General features: G+C 37.1%; 1 protein-coding gene across 1 annotated transcript in view; it reads left to right on the forward strand.

The window, feature by feature from the left end:
• Nucleotides 1–18,571, forward strand: part of EPHX4 (epoxide hydrolase 4) — a 35,356-nt gene that overhangs the window by 3,489 nt on the left and 13,296 nt on the right. The window contains exons 3-6 of the mRNA XM_055403157.1: nucleotides 6,374–6,531; nucleotides 8,164–8,292; nucleotides 12,189–12,292; nucleotides 17,049–17,197. Coding sequence (XP_055259132.1) covers nucleotides 6,374–6,531; nucleotides 8,164–8,292; nucleotides 12,189–12,292; nucleotides 17,049–17,197 — 540 coding nt within the window. The remainder of the gene's footprint in view (nucleotides 1–6,373; nucleotides 6,532–8,163; nucleotides 8,293–12,188; nucleotides 12,293–17,048; nucleotides 17,198–18,571) is intronic.

Genomic DNA, 18,571 nt, shown 5'->3' on the forward strand with positions numbered 1-18,571 from the left:
GGAAAATACTCTGTTCCCCTTTGAACCCCACAGAACCAAATAAGTACAGATGAAACAACACATGATGAAACTTTAAAAAAATGAGTATCTTTTAAAAGATGGTACATATTAAGGTGGTAAAAAGCAAATCAGATTTTTGCTAGCTCAGGGCTATGATCTTGAAATGGAAAAATGGACCAAAAACTTGTATTCTCTAAACTGACTTAAATGTAGAATGTGTGGTATGTTTTTAAAGTTCTAGGACAATGCCCTGTCCCCAAATTTCTCCTTTACTTTTGCTCTTAACACCTAGAATTCCACATTACATATTCCTCACTTCCTTTAGAATTTTAAAGATTTTATGTCATCTGAATTCCTAATTTAACATGCATCTAGCTCTGAAAGAGTATTTAGTTAATACTTTTAGAGTAAAAGGACCTTTATTAATAAATGCTTTGAGATTGCTAGTGCACTAGGAAGTGTTAGTCATTGAAGAAGAGCATGGAGGAGGGGAAAAACCCATCTAGCTCATCATTTTTCTAGAGCAGAAAGTCTATGACATGTATGCATGCTAAGTCGCTTCAATCGTGTCTGACTCTTTGCAGCCTCATGGATGGTAGCCCGCCAGGCTCCTCTGCCCATGGGATTCTCTAAGCAGAAATACTGGAGTGGGTTGCCCTGCCCTCCTCCAGGGGATCTTCCCGACCCAGAGATAGAACCTTTGTCTCTTACATCTCCTTCATTGGCAGGCAGATTCTTTACCACTGGCACCACCTAGGAAGACCCTATGACATGACTGGTTTACAAATAAAATGTTAGTCTAAAGTATTAATCAAATCTGCATAAAGTAATATGGGCAGTGAATTCTGGCTCAGCCGCTTAGTTGCTGAGACTTCTGTCTGTATAAGTCATACCCTAAACCGAGACCTCTATGTTGACATTTTGTCTTTCCTTCCAAATTACCACTGTTACTCGTTATGCATTACCACTGTTACTCGTTATGCAATCTAGTCAATTCCATTCATGAGCTCCATTCAGGAAAAAGTCAGTTCAAATCAGAATTTAGGATAACGGTGTTTTGATTAAACCACTTCAAATCTCTCTCTCTTAGACTTTACTTTTTCTGTTCCCAAAAGCCCTTTCTCTTGCACTTTTCCCCTTTTATGCTTGAGTGCTCACTCTCTCAGTTGTGTTCAACTCTTTGCAACCCTGTGGACTGTAGCCCACCAGGCTCCTCTGTCCATGGAGTTCTCCAGTCAAGAATACTGGAGTTTGTTGTCATTTCCTCCTCCAGGGGATCCTTCCTAACCCAGACAGCAAATCCACGTCTCAGGGGATTCGTACATGGGCAGGCAGATTCTTTACCCCTGAGCCACCTGGGAGGCCCTCCTTTTTTTTTTTTAAGAGCCAAAAAGCTTTGGCATTTTGAATCAATTTTTATTGCCCATATCCCTTTGTTAATCAAGTTTTGCCTAAATGCACATGAGTTTATAATATTGTAGATCAAGTAGGTCAGATTGATACAGTGAAAACAAAATAATCATAAACTGGCAATGTGTGTAAAAATGCTTTTTAAACAGAAAATCATTATAAAAATATAAAGTATTATTTGCATTTATCATCATTAACTAAGAATAGCTGTTGAGAATTGGTGACGTTTAATATATACTATTAGATGTTACACAGAAACAATAAAACTCTGGGTCTTCTTAAAATATAGAGGAAACATCAAACAATATACAGATCTATGAGTCCTTTAGCTAAATTAGTGCCAAATAAGGCTCTCACAGATGATTTTTCTCCCCCTCTATCTCCACTTCAATTTGCATTGCTTTTAAAAATATTTTGAGCTGATGCAGGCAGTTTCTGGCAATAACACCAGCTGTATGGGACACACTTGTCATTACTCAAGTGCTGAGGCAAGTAAGGGCTCTTCATGCATACAGCTGAACATGGAGCCTGATGACTGTGGCTTTTTCTCCATTGTAAAAGGGAAGAGTATATTCTGCATCTCACAGAAGCTAGCCTGGTAAACTGGGAGCCCTATTTGTGTTAAGAATAACTAAGAAAGAAGTTGCTTTTTCTGAATGTGTCCTCTGCTTGAGCTTCCCAGGTGACTCAGTGGTAAAGAATCTGCCTGCAATGCAGGAGACTCAGGTTCAATCCCTGGGTGGGGAAGATCCCCTGGAGACAGAAATGGCAACCCACTCCAGTATTCTTGCTTGGGAAGTTCCATGGACAGAGGAGCCTGGTGGGCTATAGTCCATGGATTAGCAAAGAGGCAGACACGACTGAGCGACTAAACAACAGCAAAGCAACCGGGTCGGGGAGGAGGGGAACAGTGTGGATGAAAATAGCTAGTTTTGTTTATTTATAATATTTTCAGGAGTTACTGATTTTATGTTTCATTTTTGTATAAAGGGGGTTATTTTGTTTTATTCATGTGAATGACATGCTCATCAGTCTATCACTGGGGTGATTTCTTTTTCAGTTTAGAGTTAATGTGTAAATCAAATATGCTTTATTTATGAACTCTAGGAAGATTACATTTAAAAATTATTTTGTAATTTATTAAGATAGCAGTTGCAGCCTTTAAATATTCCTAGAAATGTTTAAGATATTGTTTGGCTCCACTCATTGATAATAGAAATAGTTGGATTTATTTGGAAGGCAGTTTAAATTATTAATAACATAATGACATATGCAGGTATTATGTTTACATTAAATGTAAAATGCTAGAGGATTGTACACATTATTTTGAGTCAAATTTCTACCTTGACATTTCTACTTAAATGAATTCGAAACAAAGGCACAGGTACTTAGGATATTAAAACAATGCACATTTTAGTAGAAATTGAACATTATAAATTCCCCAAGAGGAATCTGGGAACTTTAGTTCAGAGTTGTCTCAAGGTTTGAACTGGGACAAAGTTTTACTGAACAACTGGTATTTCTAGCACTATCATAATTCAGTGCTTTCGTTTTTCCATTGTTTCACTCAGTCAGCAAATCTTTATTGAGCATCTTCACATCTGCCAGGCAATTCAAGGAGCTCACAGTCAAGTGGAAATGCCAGGCACCCACAGATTAGTATAAAACACATGCCAAGTGCGCTGAAGAGTGTGCAGGCAAATGGAAGAATATGGAAGGGGCCACCCGACCCACCTGTGAAGGAGGGAACCTGGGAAGTCTCCTAAAAGAGAAGATGTCCAGCAGGAGGAGTTCAGTGAGGGGTGAAGGACAGGGGTTGTAGGGAGTAGGGAAATGCTGAGGAGGGATGATGTTTCAGAAAAAGGAAATTATGTAAACAAAGTCATAAAAACAAGACCCATGTTTAAAAACAAGACCCATGTTTATTCACTGCAAGCAGATAAGTGCTGCAGGGGCAGCATAGCATAGGTTCTCAGGCCAGACCACCTGGGTTTGGATCCTGGCTCTGCTATTTGCTAACTCTGTGACTTTTAGCACATCCACAAACCAATCTGCACCTTGGTTTCTTCATCTGTAAAATGGAGATAATAAAAGTACTTACTTTATACTACTATTTTGAAGATCAGCACCACTATATGTGAAGCACTTAGAATTGTGCCTAGCATGTAATAAGACAGATACAGATTTTAGCCCTTTTTTATTATATAGCAAATGATAGAGGGTATAAGGTAGTCAAGCTGAAAGATTAGGAAGGTCAAATCTTAGAGGTTTTATCTGCCAAAATAACCTGCTTGGGCTTCATGTTGTGAGTAACAGAGAGTCAAGAAAGAGTTTGTGTTTTTATTACGTCACTCTGGTTTTATAGAAGATAGAGCCAAGGGGAATGAAACAGACACAATTAGACCAATTGATGGCTGCTGCATAAATGGGTGCCCGAATGAAGGTAATGATAACAGGGATGGATAGGAAAAGTGATTAAGTAAATATTAATATTTAAGAGGTTAAATTTACCGAACTTTATTGATTGGGTATGAAGGATTATAAAGAAGAAAGAATTAGGCTTCAGTTACAAAGACATAAAAAAAAATCAATTCAAAATATTAAGTAAGGCTATGAGAAAATAGGTGCATGAGTGGTTCAGTGGTAGAATTCTTGCTGGCCACATGGGAGGCCCAGGTTCGATTCCTGGCCCATGCAGCCACAGCATCCCCTTTTAGCTCTTCCCTGGTGACTCAGAGAGTAAAGAATCAGCTTGTAATGCAGGAGACTGGGAGTACAGACTCTTAGAGATGGTGAGGGACAGGGAAGCCTGGCGTACCACGGTCCATGGGGTCACAAAGCATCACGCAAGACTGGGCAACTCAACAACAACATGAAAAAATAAAATCACATGTGTTGAAAGATGAGTATCTTTTAAGGAATCAAACTGCTTCTTTTGTTTATTACAACCCAGAGAGAAGATTGTCAAGATTGTTAAGAAAGACACTTTTGTTAAAGTTTTCAAATCCATGTTCATTGGCGATGCTTTTGCAGATCTTCACAAATCATAGATATTCTAGTAATAGACCAAAGACTCTGCTGCTGCTGCTGCTAAGTCACTTCAGTCGTGTCCGACTCTGTGTGACCCCATAGACGGAAGCCCACCAGGCTCCCCCATCCCTGGGATTCTCCAGGCAAGAACACTGGAGTGGGTTGCCATTTCCTTATCCATTCATAAATCCGAATGTGTGTCTGACACCTATCCTCATAATCTAGCTTTTGATGTAAAGTGGTCAATTTGTTTCTTTCTTCTCATTGCTCTGTGTTATTTTACACTGCAGTCTCCCTTCATTATTGGTTTATAATCTCAGATCACTCTGTTCCCTTTCCTATTGTGCTCCAAAACTCTTTCCAGACAATGATCTACCATTCGTCTTTGTCAGATAATTTTATACTGGGTTTCCATGAACAGATGTGCATGCAGATGCTTTTAATGCGTATTTTGAGTTCTATAACACAGTGAGTCACTTTGAAAAATCCAAGTCTCTTTTCCCGTTTGTTATCCATAATGATTTTGTTTCTTAGAAGAAGGAACTCTCATGGAGCTCTGTATTTCCATTAATTCTGCGGTTTTATTATCAAGCATAGGGGGAACACCTGGTCTAGCAAGCTTCCAGGACCCTCACTGTGGCCATTCTAATTGATCAGTGCCTGGGCCATTTTGGTTGTTAAATGTTTTTAACCACACATTTGCTTGTCTTTATAGTTCAGGATCTTCTCCTCAGAAGAATTTTGTTTTAGCAAGCAGAGGTTTATCTTTTTTCTTTGCTTTACGTTTTATTTATTTATTCATTTTTGGCTGCATTGTGTCTTCATTGCTACGCATAGGCTTTCTTTAGTTGTTGTGAATGGGGGCTGCTCTGTAGCTGTGGTGTTGGAGCCTTTCATTGTGGTGGCTCCTCTTGTGGAACACGGGCTTAGTTGCCCCTCAGCATGTAGAATCTCCCCAGACCAAGGATTGAACCTGTGTCTCTGGCACTGACAGGCAGATTCTTTTTCTTTTTTAATATAAATTTATTTATTTTAATTGGACGCTAATTACTTTACAATATTGTATTGGTTTTGCCACACACCGACATGAATCCACCACGGGTGTACATGTGTTCCGCATCCTGAACCCCTCTCCCACCTCCCTCCCCATCCCATCCCTCTGGGTCATCCCAGTGCACCAGCCCCAAGGACCTTGTCTCATTTACCACTGGCTCTCCAGGGATGTCTCAGAGATTTATCTTAAGTAGTTGTTTTATCGGAGAAGGCAATGGCACCCCACTCCAGTACTCTTGCCTGGAGAATCCCAGGGACAGGGGAGCCTGGTGGGCTGCCATCTATGGGGTCACACAGAGTTGGACACGACTGAAGCGACTTAGCAGCAACAGCAGTTGTTTTATTGGATTCTTTCCATTATCATCTTTTTAAAAATCATCAGACTTTTTCATCCATGAGTAACTGTTGTTATGAATGAAAACACTGAGTCCTATTTGACATGTAGCAAGCTGAGTAAAATCCCCTTCTAGGAAAATACATTTTCATCTTGCAAGTTTTTTGAAAGAATCAAATGGTACAATATACAGAAGCACTTATAGGCACAGACTAAGTGATAGTGGTAAGCATTATTTAAGCAAAGCTTAGAAAATTGACTTCTTGGGTACATTTCTTAAGGTTTTAGTATCTGGTATTTTGTAGTTTCAGTAGATCCTGGCCCTTTGTTACATTCCCACTGGAGATGGTTAAAAAAAAAAAAAAAGTCAGTTTTAATAATGTGAGTGCTTTCTTTTCAAACAGGTTTTTTCTTTCCTGCCCACACATGACTACATAACCTTTCTCAAAAATGAGAAGTTACTTACAGTTTTCCACTTAGACAATCTGTAATGGTATTCTTTATATTCGTTACTGTGGTATTTTTAACATATCTTATTTTCCGCAGGTATTCTTGGCGTCACCAACTAAGGGAATTTAAAAGTGAATATAGAGTTGTAGCACTGGATTTGAGAGGCTATGGAGAAACAGATGCTCCTGTTCATCGAGAGAATTATAAATTGGACTGTCTAATTACAGATATAAAGGATATTTTAGACTCTTTAGGTAGGTTTTAAAAAATAGTATTAATTCTTTTTAATGGACTAACATCCAACAAATTGTGAATTGATAACCTCATTTCTTGGGAGGGTGCTTTCCATTTACCTGAGCTGTTATCTGGATCCTGTCATTTGGTATATGCAACTCAAGATATCTATAGAAGGAATTTAAAATAACACATCCAGAATAACTATTCAGTTACCAGCCAAAAGTGACTCTCAAAATTTGTTTTTAAAAATTGACTTAATGTATACTATTTTTTATTTTCAGAACTAATTATTAGAAATTTGATTCTTATTCTCAGAAAGTTTATTTCTTCAGAACCCACACTTAAATATTCATTTAAACATATTGTTAGATGCAGAAACACTTGCATTATCTTTTATTGATCAGTTAGTACCACAATAATATTGTGTAACAAACCACCCCAATCTCAGTGACATACAGTCAAAGGCATTCATTCCTATGCTGGATCTGCAGGTCAACCTTAGGCTGAACCCTTCTGGGTCTTAGCCTCAGGCCGCAGGTCTAGCTAGGATTGACTTCTCAGAGTGAATTGGGTTGCAGTCCCAGCTGAAGGAGAGAAGCTACCTGGGGAAAGCTCTTCTTCTCACTGTGGTTGAAGTGGCAAGAGGATGAGCCCCATAGCAAAACATACTTCAAATTTCTGGTCACTGCTCATTAGTCAACGCAAGTCACATGACTGAGTCCCAAATCAAGTCATACAGCCACCAAGAAACCAAAGAAAATCACACTGCCAAGTCTAATATGAAATGGATAGTAAAGAAACTTCCCTGGTGGTTCAGTGGTTAAGACTCCATGCTTCCACTGTAGGAAGTACGGGTTCTATCCCTGCTGGGGGAACTAAGATCCTGCATGCCTCAGGCCAAAAAAGGTGGTGGGGGCTTGGTGGTAAAGTATACTACGTCTATGCACCGGGAAGAGGGGGAGAAGGAGTAAATATTTTTTAGCAATAATCTAATCCACTACATCCCTTTTGACTAAAACCCAGTGTGTTTATAGAGCCAGTATAGTGAGAAACCCATGAAATCAAAGACCCATTTCTATAAGAGTCTAATGAGAGCATGTATCAGGTCAATATTTTTAGAGGAGAAAAAATGGATGCAGTCTGGGGGTGTCAATGCAACATTGTAATTTAGTGTGATTACAATAAAATCAGAGACACTGATTTCCAACAGCCATTTATCATTAAATTTTGTGTTAATTCAGTCAGACTTGGCCTAATTTTGTCATCATGCAGTTTTCTAGTCAAATCAATAATGTAATCTTGCTTATGACCTAGGTATGTGTAGTCTTTACCATGGTTTTTCAAACTCAGGTTTATGTAACCAGAGCTGAACTATTTCAGATTTTTTTCTTTCAGTATAAATTCCCAGGAGAGGTTCTGAATCTTTAGGTCTATAATGGACCTGGGCATCTAAATTTTTGAAAAAAAACTACACTAGTATATTCAGACATACAGGTTTTGGAAACACCAAACTCAGTATCTGCAGAAAGTACATAATTATGGTAGTAGAGTAGAAAGGTTAGTTTTAGAAACATATCTAGTATATATGCGGTAATGATGCACCCACCTGTTTCTTTTCAATGATGTCAACATTCATTTCTCAATTACAGGGTATAGCAAATGTGTTCTTATTGGCCATGACTGGGGAGGCATGATTGCTTGGCTCATTGCCATCTGTTATCCAGAAATGGTGATGAAGCTTATTGTTATTAACTTCCCTCATCCAAATGTATTTACAGGTGAGTTTAAATTTCCATTAAGACATCTTTGATAGCATGACAACTCACTGTTGTCACCGACACTTTTGATTAAAAACAGTAAAAGTCAATTAATGTAATATTTTTTAAATTAAGTGACTAAAATATGATAATGGCACACAATAATATCAGTTATCTTGGCTTTAAATGTTCCTGAAGAGTCAAAGGAAGTGTAGCTTTGTATTTGCTTGTATAATCTTATTTTTTTAAGAAGACATTTTACTGCTAACTTGGGGAGAGTTAAAGGAAAAATGCAGTAACATTACTTTGACAGTAAAGAATCTTGACAGCCTAGAAATAAATTTTCCTCTTTCTTGACTGCTTTGAATATCAAGAATGGCAACATTCTTTAAAGCAGCAGTTCTCAAATTTTTGGTCTCCTTTATACTTTTAAAAATTATTGAAGACCCCACTGAGCATTTGTTTATATGAGTTATACCCATATGCATTGACTGTATTGGAAATTAAAAATGAGAAATTTCTAAATGTTTATGTATTCATTCATTAAAAAATAATTAATCCAGTACATATTAACATGTATAACATTTTCCTGAAAACTGACTACATCTTCCAAAATAAAATTTTAGTGAGAAGAGTGTCATTATTTTACATTTTTGCAAACCTCTTTAATTTTTGGCTTCATAGAAGACAGCTGGATTCTCAGTTCTGCTTCTACATTCAATCTGTTGCAAATGTTTGCATTGAAGCATATGAAGAAATCTAGCCTCACACAGATTTGTAATTGGAAAAGGGAGGAATATTTTAATAACCTTTTCAAATAAGTGTGGATATTCTCCTTTAATACTACACCAAACTCAAAAATTGGTGATTTCTTAAAGGTTAGTAACAATGTGCAATCTGATGTCATATTAATGAACTTTTCATATTCTGTCACATTAAAATCCATTGGTCTCTCTAGCCCTTTGAATGGATTTTTTTTACCTATGCGTGACTTTGCAGTCATCATGCATTGAAAGATATTGGTTCATTGAGTTATGCAGGTCTTCCATAAATTGACACATTTCATTATATGATATCAAAGAATCACTCTCATTAATATCACCGCAGTTTCATCAAAAAAGTCTTTATAGAAAAGTTGTCAAGCTCACAGTAGCAGACACAAGTTTCCAAAATTCTGATTTTCATTTGAAAGCTTGAACTTGATATTGACAACAAACACTGATTGTTTTCCCTCAAGTGACAGGCTTGCTTTGTTCATTTTCAGGAGACCATCTGCTAAATACCCAAGTCTGACTGATGATAGTTTGTTAGTCATTCTTTCAAGTAAAAATATTTTATTTAAAAGGCAGCTAATTCAACTTAACAGCTGAAGAACTGCTTTTCCTCTAGATAATCATTGATTTTGGTGTTCAACAGAACTGCCTTATATATATTTTCTAACTGCATCACAAGACACATACAAAAGGTAGAAATTTAATGAAATTAATAATTTTTGCTGTTTCATCAAACACATTCATAAGTGAAACTGCCACTTCATTTTATGTATTTATTTATTTACAGCAAGCGTGTGGTGTGAAGAATATGATATTATAAACAGTGTGGTATTGTTTAGTGCCACAGCTTTGGTTTGTGCTTAGGCAACAATGGCTTTATCTACTATTCCCTTTGTACCATATGTGCAAATATCAACAAAATGAGAAAAACTAATAGTATTGTATTCAAATAGTTTGACCACCTGGATCTTTTGAAAGGGTCTTGAGGATCCCCACGGGTCCACATGGGATATGTTTCAGAACCTCTGCTATAAAGAGAACTCTTAAAAGAATGATTTAAAACAAACAAGCAAACAGCAACAACCTGTGAAAATAGCTAGGCACATTTTTATTTGGTTTTGACATAAGTTATAATTTTGTCCAAGAATATAACTATTCTTGTCAAATTTTCTGAGGTTCAGTACTGTCACAATCCACAGTAGTCCCCCAAGGACAAAAATTCAGAACAGCATATTTTTATTTCTTCTTCAAAATTAGAGAAAGTGAAGGAGAAAGGGAACATGACTACATAAATATTGTATAAATATGTATAAAAGTTAAATTTTAGATACATATCCAATTATCCTATCTTGGTTAAAGTAAATAGTGTGACTGCTTAGGAGTCAAATACCGATCTGAGGTTCATCATATTTCTCTCAGTTGCATTAGGCAATAGAAGTTGTGCTACATGCTTGTTCAATTGATCAGGACCCTGGAGTAAATGTTATTTTGGTGGTACTGCTATACGGGAGCTTCCCAGGTGGCACTAATGGTAAAGAACCACCTGCCAATGCAGGAAATGCCAATGTGGGTTCGATCCCTGGGTCGGGAAGATCCTCTGAAGGAGGGATGGCAACCAACTCCAGTATTCTTGGAGAATCCCATGGACTGAGGAGCCTGGCAGGCTACAGTCTATTGGGTCGCGAAGAGTCAGACACGATTGAAGCAACACATACACTGCTATTGTCCATACTGTAATTGATCATTTCAATAAGAAAATACTTGAATATTTCTGGAACTATTATTAATAGGTTCAACCCTGGTCAGGTCAATATGAGGTCTTCAAGTAATATGAATATAATATATAACATGAATATATTTTCCCCTTAATGGTATTGATATCTCTTAATGCAGGGATAAGTAAATCTTACTCGATGACTTTACAAAAAGTATAAGCAAAACAGTGCTCTACTTATCTGAGAAATATAAGTTTAAAAACTCCAGCCATGTTGAGTACAGTTACAATATTAGAAATGAGGGGGAAAAATCACCTCTATAGTGAGGAAAATTTAGTACACAATACACAAGTATGCACATTTAATGTGTGTGTGAGTGTTAGTCAGTCAGTCATGTCTAACTCTTTGCGACCCCGTGGACTGTCCAACCAGGTTCTTCTGTCCGTGAAATTCTCCAGGCAAGAACACTGGAGTGGGTTGCCATTTCCTTCTCCAATATTTAATATGTATGATCACATTATTCCCTAGTTTTAAAACTTCAGTGTCTTCCCAAAGCACTTAAAGTCATTATCATTCTGGCCTTACCTAACTGGGCTTCTGCTTTTCTTTCTGACTCATCTCATGCCATCTCCTCTCCTCATTCACTGCACACTAGCCACCCTGGCCTTCTTTCTGCTTCTTTAATGAACCAAGCACAGGACCTACTTTCTGTTCTTTAATATTCTTCCTACATCCCCAGAGAAGCCTATTTCACCACCTTTACTAAATAATAGTTCCTCTTCCACACCACCCAACCATTGCTTTCAACCAGATTACCATGTTTAATTTTCTTTATGGTATTTTTGCTAACTAAAATGATTTTTTAAGTATTCATTACTTATTTATTACGTAAGTTCCTGGTGAATGGGAATCTCTTTTCTCTCGTTCACACTAAATCCCCTCACACATAGTAGATATTCAAAAATTCATTAAATGAATACATTTTCTAGATACATGAATGAATTTAAAGGAAATGCTTTAGTTTCTGTTGAGGCCAAATGAATAAGATATTTAAATCAGCCTGCCAGGAAAATCTTTTAAACAATAGACAATTACTTCCCCATGTATCCTTAGGAAAAGTGTTAAGTCACTGATAATAACTTTGGAGAAAAGGCAGTGTTAAAAGTTTGAGTTTTCTTATTCCTTTTGAGTCCATACTTCACGAAGTGGAACTTTCTTTTTATTCAAAGGGCTATAAATATTTAAAATACCAAAAATATCCAAAATAAAATATAAGAACATAGAAATTGTTCCAAAGAGAAATATACGGAAGCCTTATTTGTGAATACTTTTATGGGATCATCTCAAAAGTGAAATTGTCTTAAAAAGAAGTTACTTCAATAGTAATTCATATCACTTGATAAGGTCTAACATGGCATTTTAATTTCAGAATATATTTTACGACACCCGGCCCAGCTGTTCAAATCCAGCTATTATTACTTCTTCCAGATACCATGGTTCCCAGAATTTATGTTCTCCATAAATGATTTCAAAGTAAGTCAAATATGGTGATGGATGTTAACCAGACTTATTGTCTGTGATCTTATTGTTTATGATTATTTTGAAGTATATACAAATATTGAATCATTATGTTGTACACTTGGAACTAACATAATATGATATGTTAATTATACTTCAATTAAAGTAAGAAAAGACTGGTGCCCAAGAGGATAACAAATTAGGAAGTTAAGAATAAAACAAAGATAGACTAAAGGACTGAAAACAAACAAAAAACCCAACAAAACTGGTCCTCCTTACGTTGTTCTGATTTTAAATAATCATTTATTGTATATCTGTTATGTGTTATGCACTGTACTAGGCATCTCCTCCTATGCCAAAAAAAAAGAGATAAGTCAAACTAATGTATTGTATGAATGTAATATAATGTAATAATGTATTAATATTAATGAAAAACATTTTAAATTAAAACCCATCTTTAAGAAGAAAAACAGACAAATGCTAAAACTTGATAAATGTCTCTAAGGTTTCATTTATAGGCATACACATTTATTTTTACAGTCTGTTTGTATGGTTGAATGCCTGGCTGTTAATTCAAATCTTTGTGAGAGCCTGTGCCCCTAAAGTCATACCTCTTTCTGGAGAACATTCCATGCAGAGATAAATGAATATGAATGCCTGATGAGAGAGTGTGACAGTAGTAGAAGCAGAAGCCCTTGGGAGTAATGAAAACACCAAGACAAAGTTAAACCTGCAGGTATTGGTATACCATGTACAGTGACACCAACAGTCATGTGTAGTATCTATTTCTTCAGTTAATTGGTTGCTTCTTATTTGTCCAACATGGTGTTAAGTATTTAGAGAGGTTAAAAAAGACATAGTATTTTTTTACCTGGAAATGATTCTGCATATACCTCTGACAATAAGGACTTTAAAAGAAAACATAACTCTATGCCATTTTCAAACCTAAGAAAATGAAAAACTTCTTAATATCATTTTATATACTTTATTTGTTTGAATCAGGAACCAAATAAGAACTAAACATTATATTTGGTTGTTAAGGATTTTAAAATCATTTAACAGTTCTTTTCTTTTTACCACCACTTTTTTTTTATGAAAAAACTTGTTCATATGTCCTGAGGAATGGTTCATATTCTGAATTTGACTGACTCCTTCATCACAGTATTATTTAACTAGTTCTGCTAACCCTTGTCTTTCCTAGTTCATAGGTACTACTGCTGTAGAGGCTTGATGGTTTAATTTGACAAGAATTATTTTATAGGTAGTACTGTATATTTCCTAATGTATTATGTCAAAGAGGCACAAAATGTCTAGTAGTCCCAGTTTTAGTAATGCTAATACTAACCAGTGGGCTTACAAATTGTCAGGCTATCCAAATTGCCTAACAACATTTCACCAAATAATTCTAGCAGACCTTGATCATCACTGCCTAGGTTCATTTAGAAAATAGTGATTTTCTAGTTCTATTATTCTTTCAGCTTTTATTAATTGGAATTCTTCTATAAAGAAGAGTTTTCCACACCCGTATTTGATTATTCTGAAATATGGTTCCCACAAGAATGGCAGGATAAATGCTTCATTATTTCCCTTTATAAACAATGTCTAGAGTAATGAGTTGGTACCCTCTAAACCCCCAATGATGACCAACGCAAGTTTTTTTCATATCATTATGAGTTCCTAATTTTTGAAAATTTGTTCACTATGGATGGCATCACCGACTCGATGGACATGAGTTTGAGCAAGCTGCCAGAGTTGGTGATGAACAGGGAAGCCTGTCGTGCTGCAGTCCCTGGGGTCGCAAAAAATCAGACATGACTGAGCAACTGAACTGAACTGAACTGATGTATCAGCTGATCACAGTCTTTATTCTCTTTGATGCCCAGATTGTTACAAGTATGAACTCCTTTGTGTTGGCTCCTGTGTCCGCATGACGCAAGAGCCCTTTAGTAAGTAGTAGCTTGCTTCCTTAATATCCTAAGTTCATTATTTATGTCCTGTTCCAGATCTGGAATCAGTCATTTACTGAAGGAACTCTGGCTCCTATTAGCAGGATATAGTATTTAGAGACCATGATTTAGGTGACCATTGTTACTGAGTTTTCATTGTTTCTAGATCTTTCCATTGGACGGGATTTGGACATACATATTTTTTAGACAGAAAAAAAATTATGAGTTCTAATCCACATTTCTTAAGCAAGTTTAAGACTACAGGATTTTTACATAACTTCCATGATGCTATCCGAGAAGGCAATGGCAAGCCACTCCAGTACTCTTGCCTAGAAAATCCCATGGATGGAGGAGCCTGGTAGGCTGCAGTCCGTGGGGTCGCTAAGGGTCAGACACGACAGAGCGACTTCACTTTCACTTTTCACTTTCACACATTGGAGAAGGAAATGGCAACCCGCTCCAGTGTTCTTGCCTGGAGAATCCCAGGGAAGGGGGAGCCTGGTGGGCTTCCGAATATGGGGTCACACAGAGTCGGACACGACTGAAGTGACTTAGCAGCAGCAGCAGCAGCATGATGCTATATGAAACATATATACAGTTTTAAGTTAAAAGTCTAATAAAACAATGTACATTCAGAGGAGTCTTACTTATCTCTGTTTCTCTATCTCCATCCTATTTCTTCTTTCTCCCATAGAAAACCACTTTGGCTAGTTTTGTTTCATCTTTTTATTGTTTCTATTAAAAACATAAGCAAATGTGCATGTATTTGTTTTCTCCTTTTTTTCACAAAAGATAACATACTATTAATATAAACACTATTTTCCACCCTTGCTTTGTTTTGCCACTTAACAATATATCCTGCAGATGACTCCATCATCAGCATAGAGATTGTCTCCATCTTTTCTTAGAGTCTTAAAAACACTAATATGCCATTGTGTGGCTATGCCATAGTTTATTCAACCACCACTACCCCACCCACTGATAAACATTTGTTTCCATTCTTTTTCTGTCACAAACAATGTTGCAATGAATCACCTCCTGCACATGTCATTCAATATTTTTGCAAGCATGTTTTGGGGTTGAGGGTCTAATTTTATACAAGAATCCCAAATAACCAGTGGAAATCTGCTGTATGACTCAGGGAGCTCAAACCAGTGCTCTATGACCACCTAGATGGGTGGGATGAGGTGGGAAGTGGGAGGGAGGTTCAAGAGGGAGTGGACACATGTATACCTATGGCTGATTCATATTTGTATATGGCAGAAACCAACACAATATTGTAAAGCAATTATCCTCCAATTAAAAATAAATTTTTTAAAAAAGAATCCCAATAATTCTGATTCAGCTAGTTAAGAGACACATTTTGAGAAATGCCGGTATAGAGATTTCAGATTGTAGGGGGAACCCATTTGTGAGTCAGGATATAAGTTTTTCAATTCAGTAAAGTGACTTGCAATTTGAATCCTTAAATATAAAGTAGAACAGAATTGAAGATATCAGTACATGCTGCAATAAGAGTGATATTCTTTATTTCTTTTGTTTTTGAAATATATACGTAGATCTATGAACTGGATCATGATGTAAAATGTGTTTGTTACTCTAGGTTGTGGTCAAAAGAAGTTCAAACAGGGGGTGGTGGTGGATTGGTTGTCAGTAAACAGATAAACAAGATTGCTGGGAGAAATATCAATAACCTCAGATATGCAGATGACACTACCCTTATGGATGAAAGTGAAGAGGAACTAAAAAGCCTCTTGATGAAAGTGAAAGAAGAGAGTGAAAAGGTTGGCTTGAAGCTCAACATTCAGAAAACAAAGATCATGGCATCTGGTCCCATCACTTCATGGGAAATAGATGGAAAAACAGTGGAAACAGTGTCAGACTTTATTTTTTGGGGCTCCAAAATCACTGCGGATGCTGATTGCAGCCATGAAATTAAAAGACGCTTACTCCTTGGAAGGAAAGTTATGACCAGCCTAGATAGTATATTAAAAAGCGGAGACATTACTTTGCCAACAAAGGTCCGTCTAGTCAAGGCAATGGTTTTTCCCGTGGTCATGTATGGATGTGAGAGTTGGACTGTGAAGAAAGCTGATCGCCGAAGAATTGATGCTTTTGAACTGTGGTGTTGGAGAAGACTCTTGAGAGTCCCTTGGACTGCAAGGAGATCCAACCAGTCCATTCTAAAGGAGATCAATCCTGGGTGTTCATTGGAAGGACTGATGCTAAAGCTGAAACTCCAATACTTTGGCCACCTCATGCGACGAGTTGACTCACTGGAAAAGACTCTGATGCTGGGAAAGGTTGGGGGCGGGAGGAGAAGGGGAGGACAGAGAATGAGATGGCTGGATGGCATCACCGACTCTGTGGACATGAGTTTGAGTGAACTCCGGGAGTTGGTGATAGACAGGGAGGCCTGGCATGCTGTGATTCATGGGGTCGCAGAGAGTCGGACACGACTGAGTGACTGAACTCAACTGAACTGAACTGAAACAGATAAACAGTTGTTAGCTGGAATATCAGGGAAGGCTTTAGCTCAGCAGAATGGGAATAGACACCAAGAAGACAGGATACTTTTCATAAAGGTGAAGTGTGGGGAAAAAAGGTGAAGTGTGCATGGGGGACGAAAGGGAAGAATATAAAAAATAAAGCCAGGTCGGCAGAAATGCATTAAGTGTGCTTATAAACAATGAGGTCTCCAACCTGGCTAGAGCAGAAGCTGGGAGCAATCACTGCACACTGACCATCGTTCTCTTTCAAAAGCCAAATATTTGGTTACTGTTAAGTAGCTAAAAAGTCTTAATTATCCTTTTCTCACTTACCAGGCTTTGAAACATCTGTTTACTAGTCACAGCACTGGCTTTGGAAGAAAAGGATGTCGACTAACAACAGAAGATCTTGAAGCTTATATTTATGTTTTTTCTCAGCCTGGAGCATTAAGTGGTCCAATTAACCATTACCGAAATATCTTCAGGTCAGTATAATTTGTTCTTTTTAGTTAAACAAAATATTCTTTCCATACAGAGCCAATATTTGATTTTTAAGATTAAATTCACCATTTATCCAAATACTTAAATTATTTTGGTGTTTTATAAGTTGCATAATCTTTTTTTTATAGAAAATTAAACATATGGAAAAGTAAAGAGAATACAGTAGATCTCCCATATAGGTGTAACTTGTTTTATCCATAACTATTCACTTCTGTCCCTTTGGATTTTGAATAGATGTATATTTTTAGTTATATTTTTAAATAATCATTTTAAAAATATCTGTTAAGCACTTTCTATGTTCTGGACTATGCCAGCACTCAGAATACTATAATGAGCAAAATGAGACAAGGTCCTTGATCTCACAAAACTTGTAGCTGAGTAGAGAAAACAGCATCAGCAAACAACTGCAGTAATGAATGTATGGTTATAAGCTAACCTAAAGACTTTGAAAGAAGGGGATGAGAATGGAAGAAATAATGTTTGAATGAGGAAATTAAGGATGAGTTTGGTATTGACTGGACAAAGTTTGGGGTAGGGAGACTGGCATTCCAGAAAAAGGAAACAGCCTCTTCCAAGGCTGTGCAGGAAGATGGAAGGCTATGGTTTTAAGTAACCAAGTGTCAGAGCACAGAAAGTGAGGATGCAGAGAAGAGAAAGGAATGAGAATGAGTCCGAGAGGTAGGCAGTGGCTGGTTAAGCAGAGCCGAGGAGACCATATTAAGAGCCATGAACGTGAAGCCAGTGAATGAGAGTTTCAAGCAGAAAAATGATCCAATTTGTATTTGAATATATTCACTCAATACGGAGAATGTGTTGAAAGAGTGAATGTGGCGGAACTTCAGAAATCCAGGCTAAAGAAGATTGCAGCTTGAACTATTCTGAAAGCAGTAGAGATGGGGAGAATGGGTAGATTTAAGAAATATTTAAGAGATAAGTTGACAACGTTGGTAATGGGTTGGATGGGGAACTGAGAAGAAGAGAGAAGTCGAAGATGACTCCCGAATCTTTGCCATGAACAACTCTACAGACAGTCAGGCCAATCACTGAGACAGAAAGTACTAGAAGAGAACTCATTTTGAGGTCATAAATTTTATTGACCTTAGACTAGTTGAGTTTGAAATGGTGCCTTAGATTATTCAAATAGTTAGTAGGCTAGGAGGTTCTGGAACTCAGAGGGGAGAACTTGGGGGGAGGATATGTGATATCTTGGAGTCACAAACAGATAAATGAGGCTTTTGTTTCAGAAAATATTGTCTAGAGAGAAGATATAGTGTGAAAGATAAGACATGGAAATTTGAGTTTGGACACTACATAGGAGAAAAAAGATTCTCTGAGTATTAGCAGTCACAGCCTGCCTT

This window comes from Moschus berezovskii, chromosome 4 (genome assembly GCF_049115385.1).
Source record: "Moschus berezovskii isolate FMDL1 chromosome 4, NW_MosBer_1.0, whole genome shotgun sequence".
NCBI classification, from domain to species: domain Eukaryota; kingdom Metazoa; phylum Chordata; class Mammalia; order Artiodactyla; family Moschidae; genus Moschus; species Moschus berezovskii.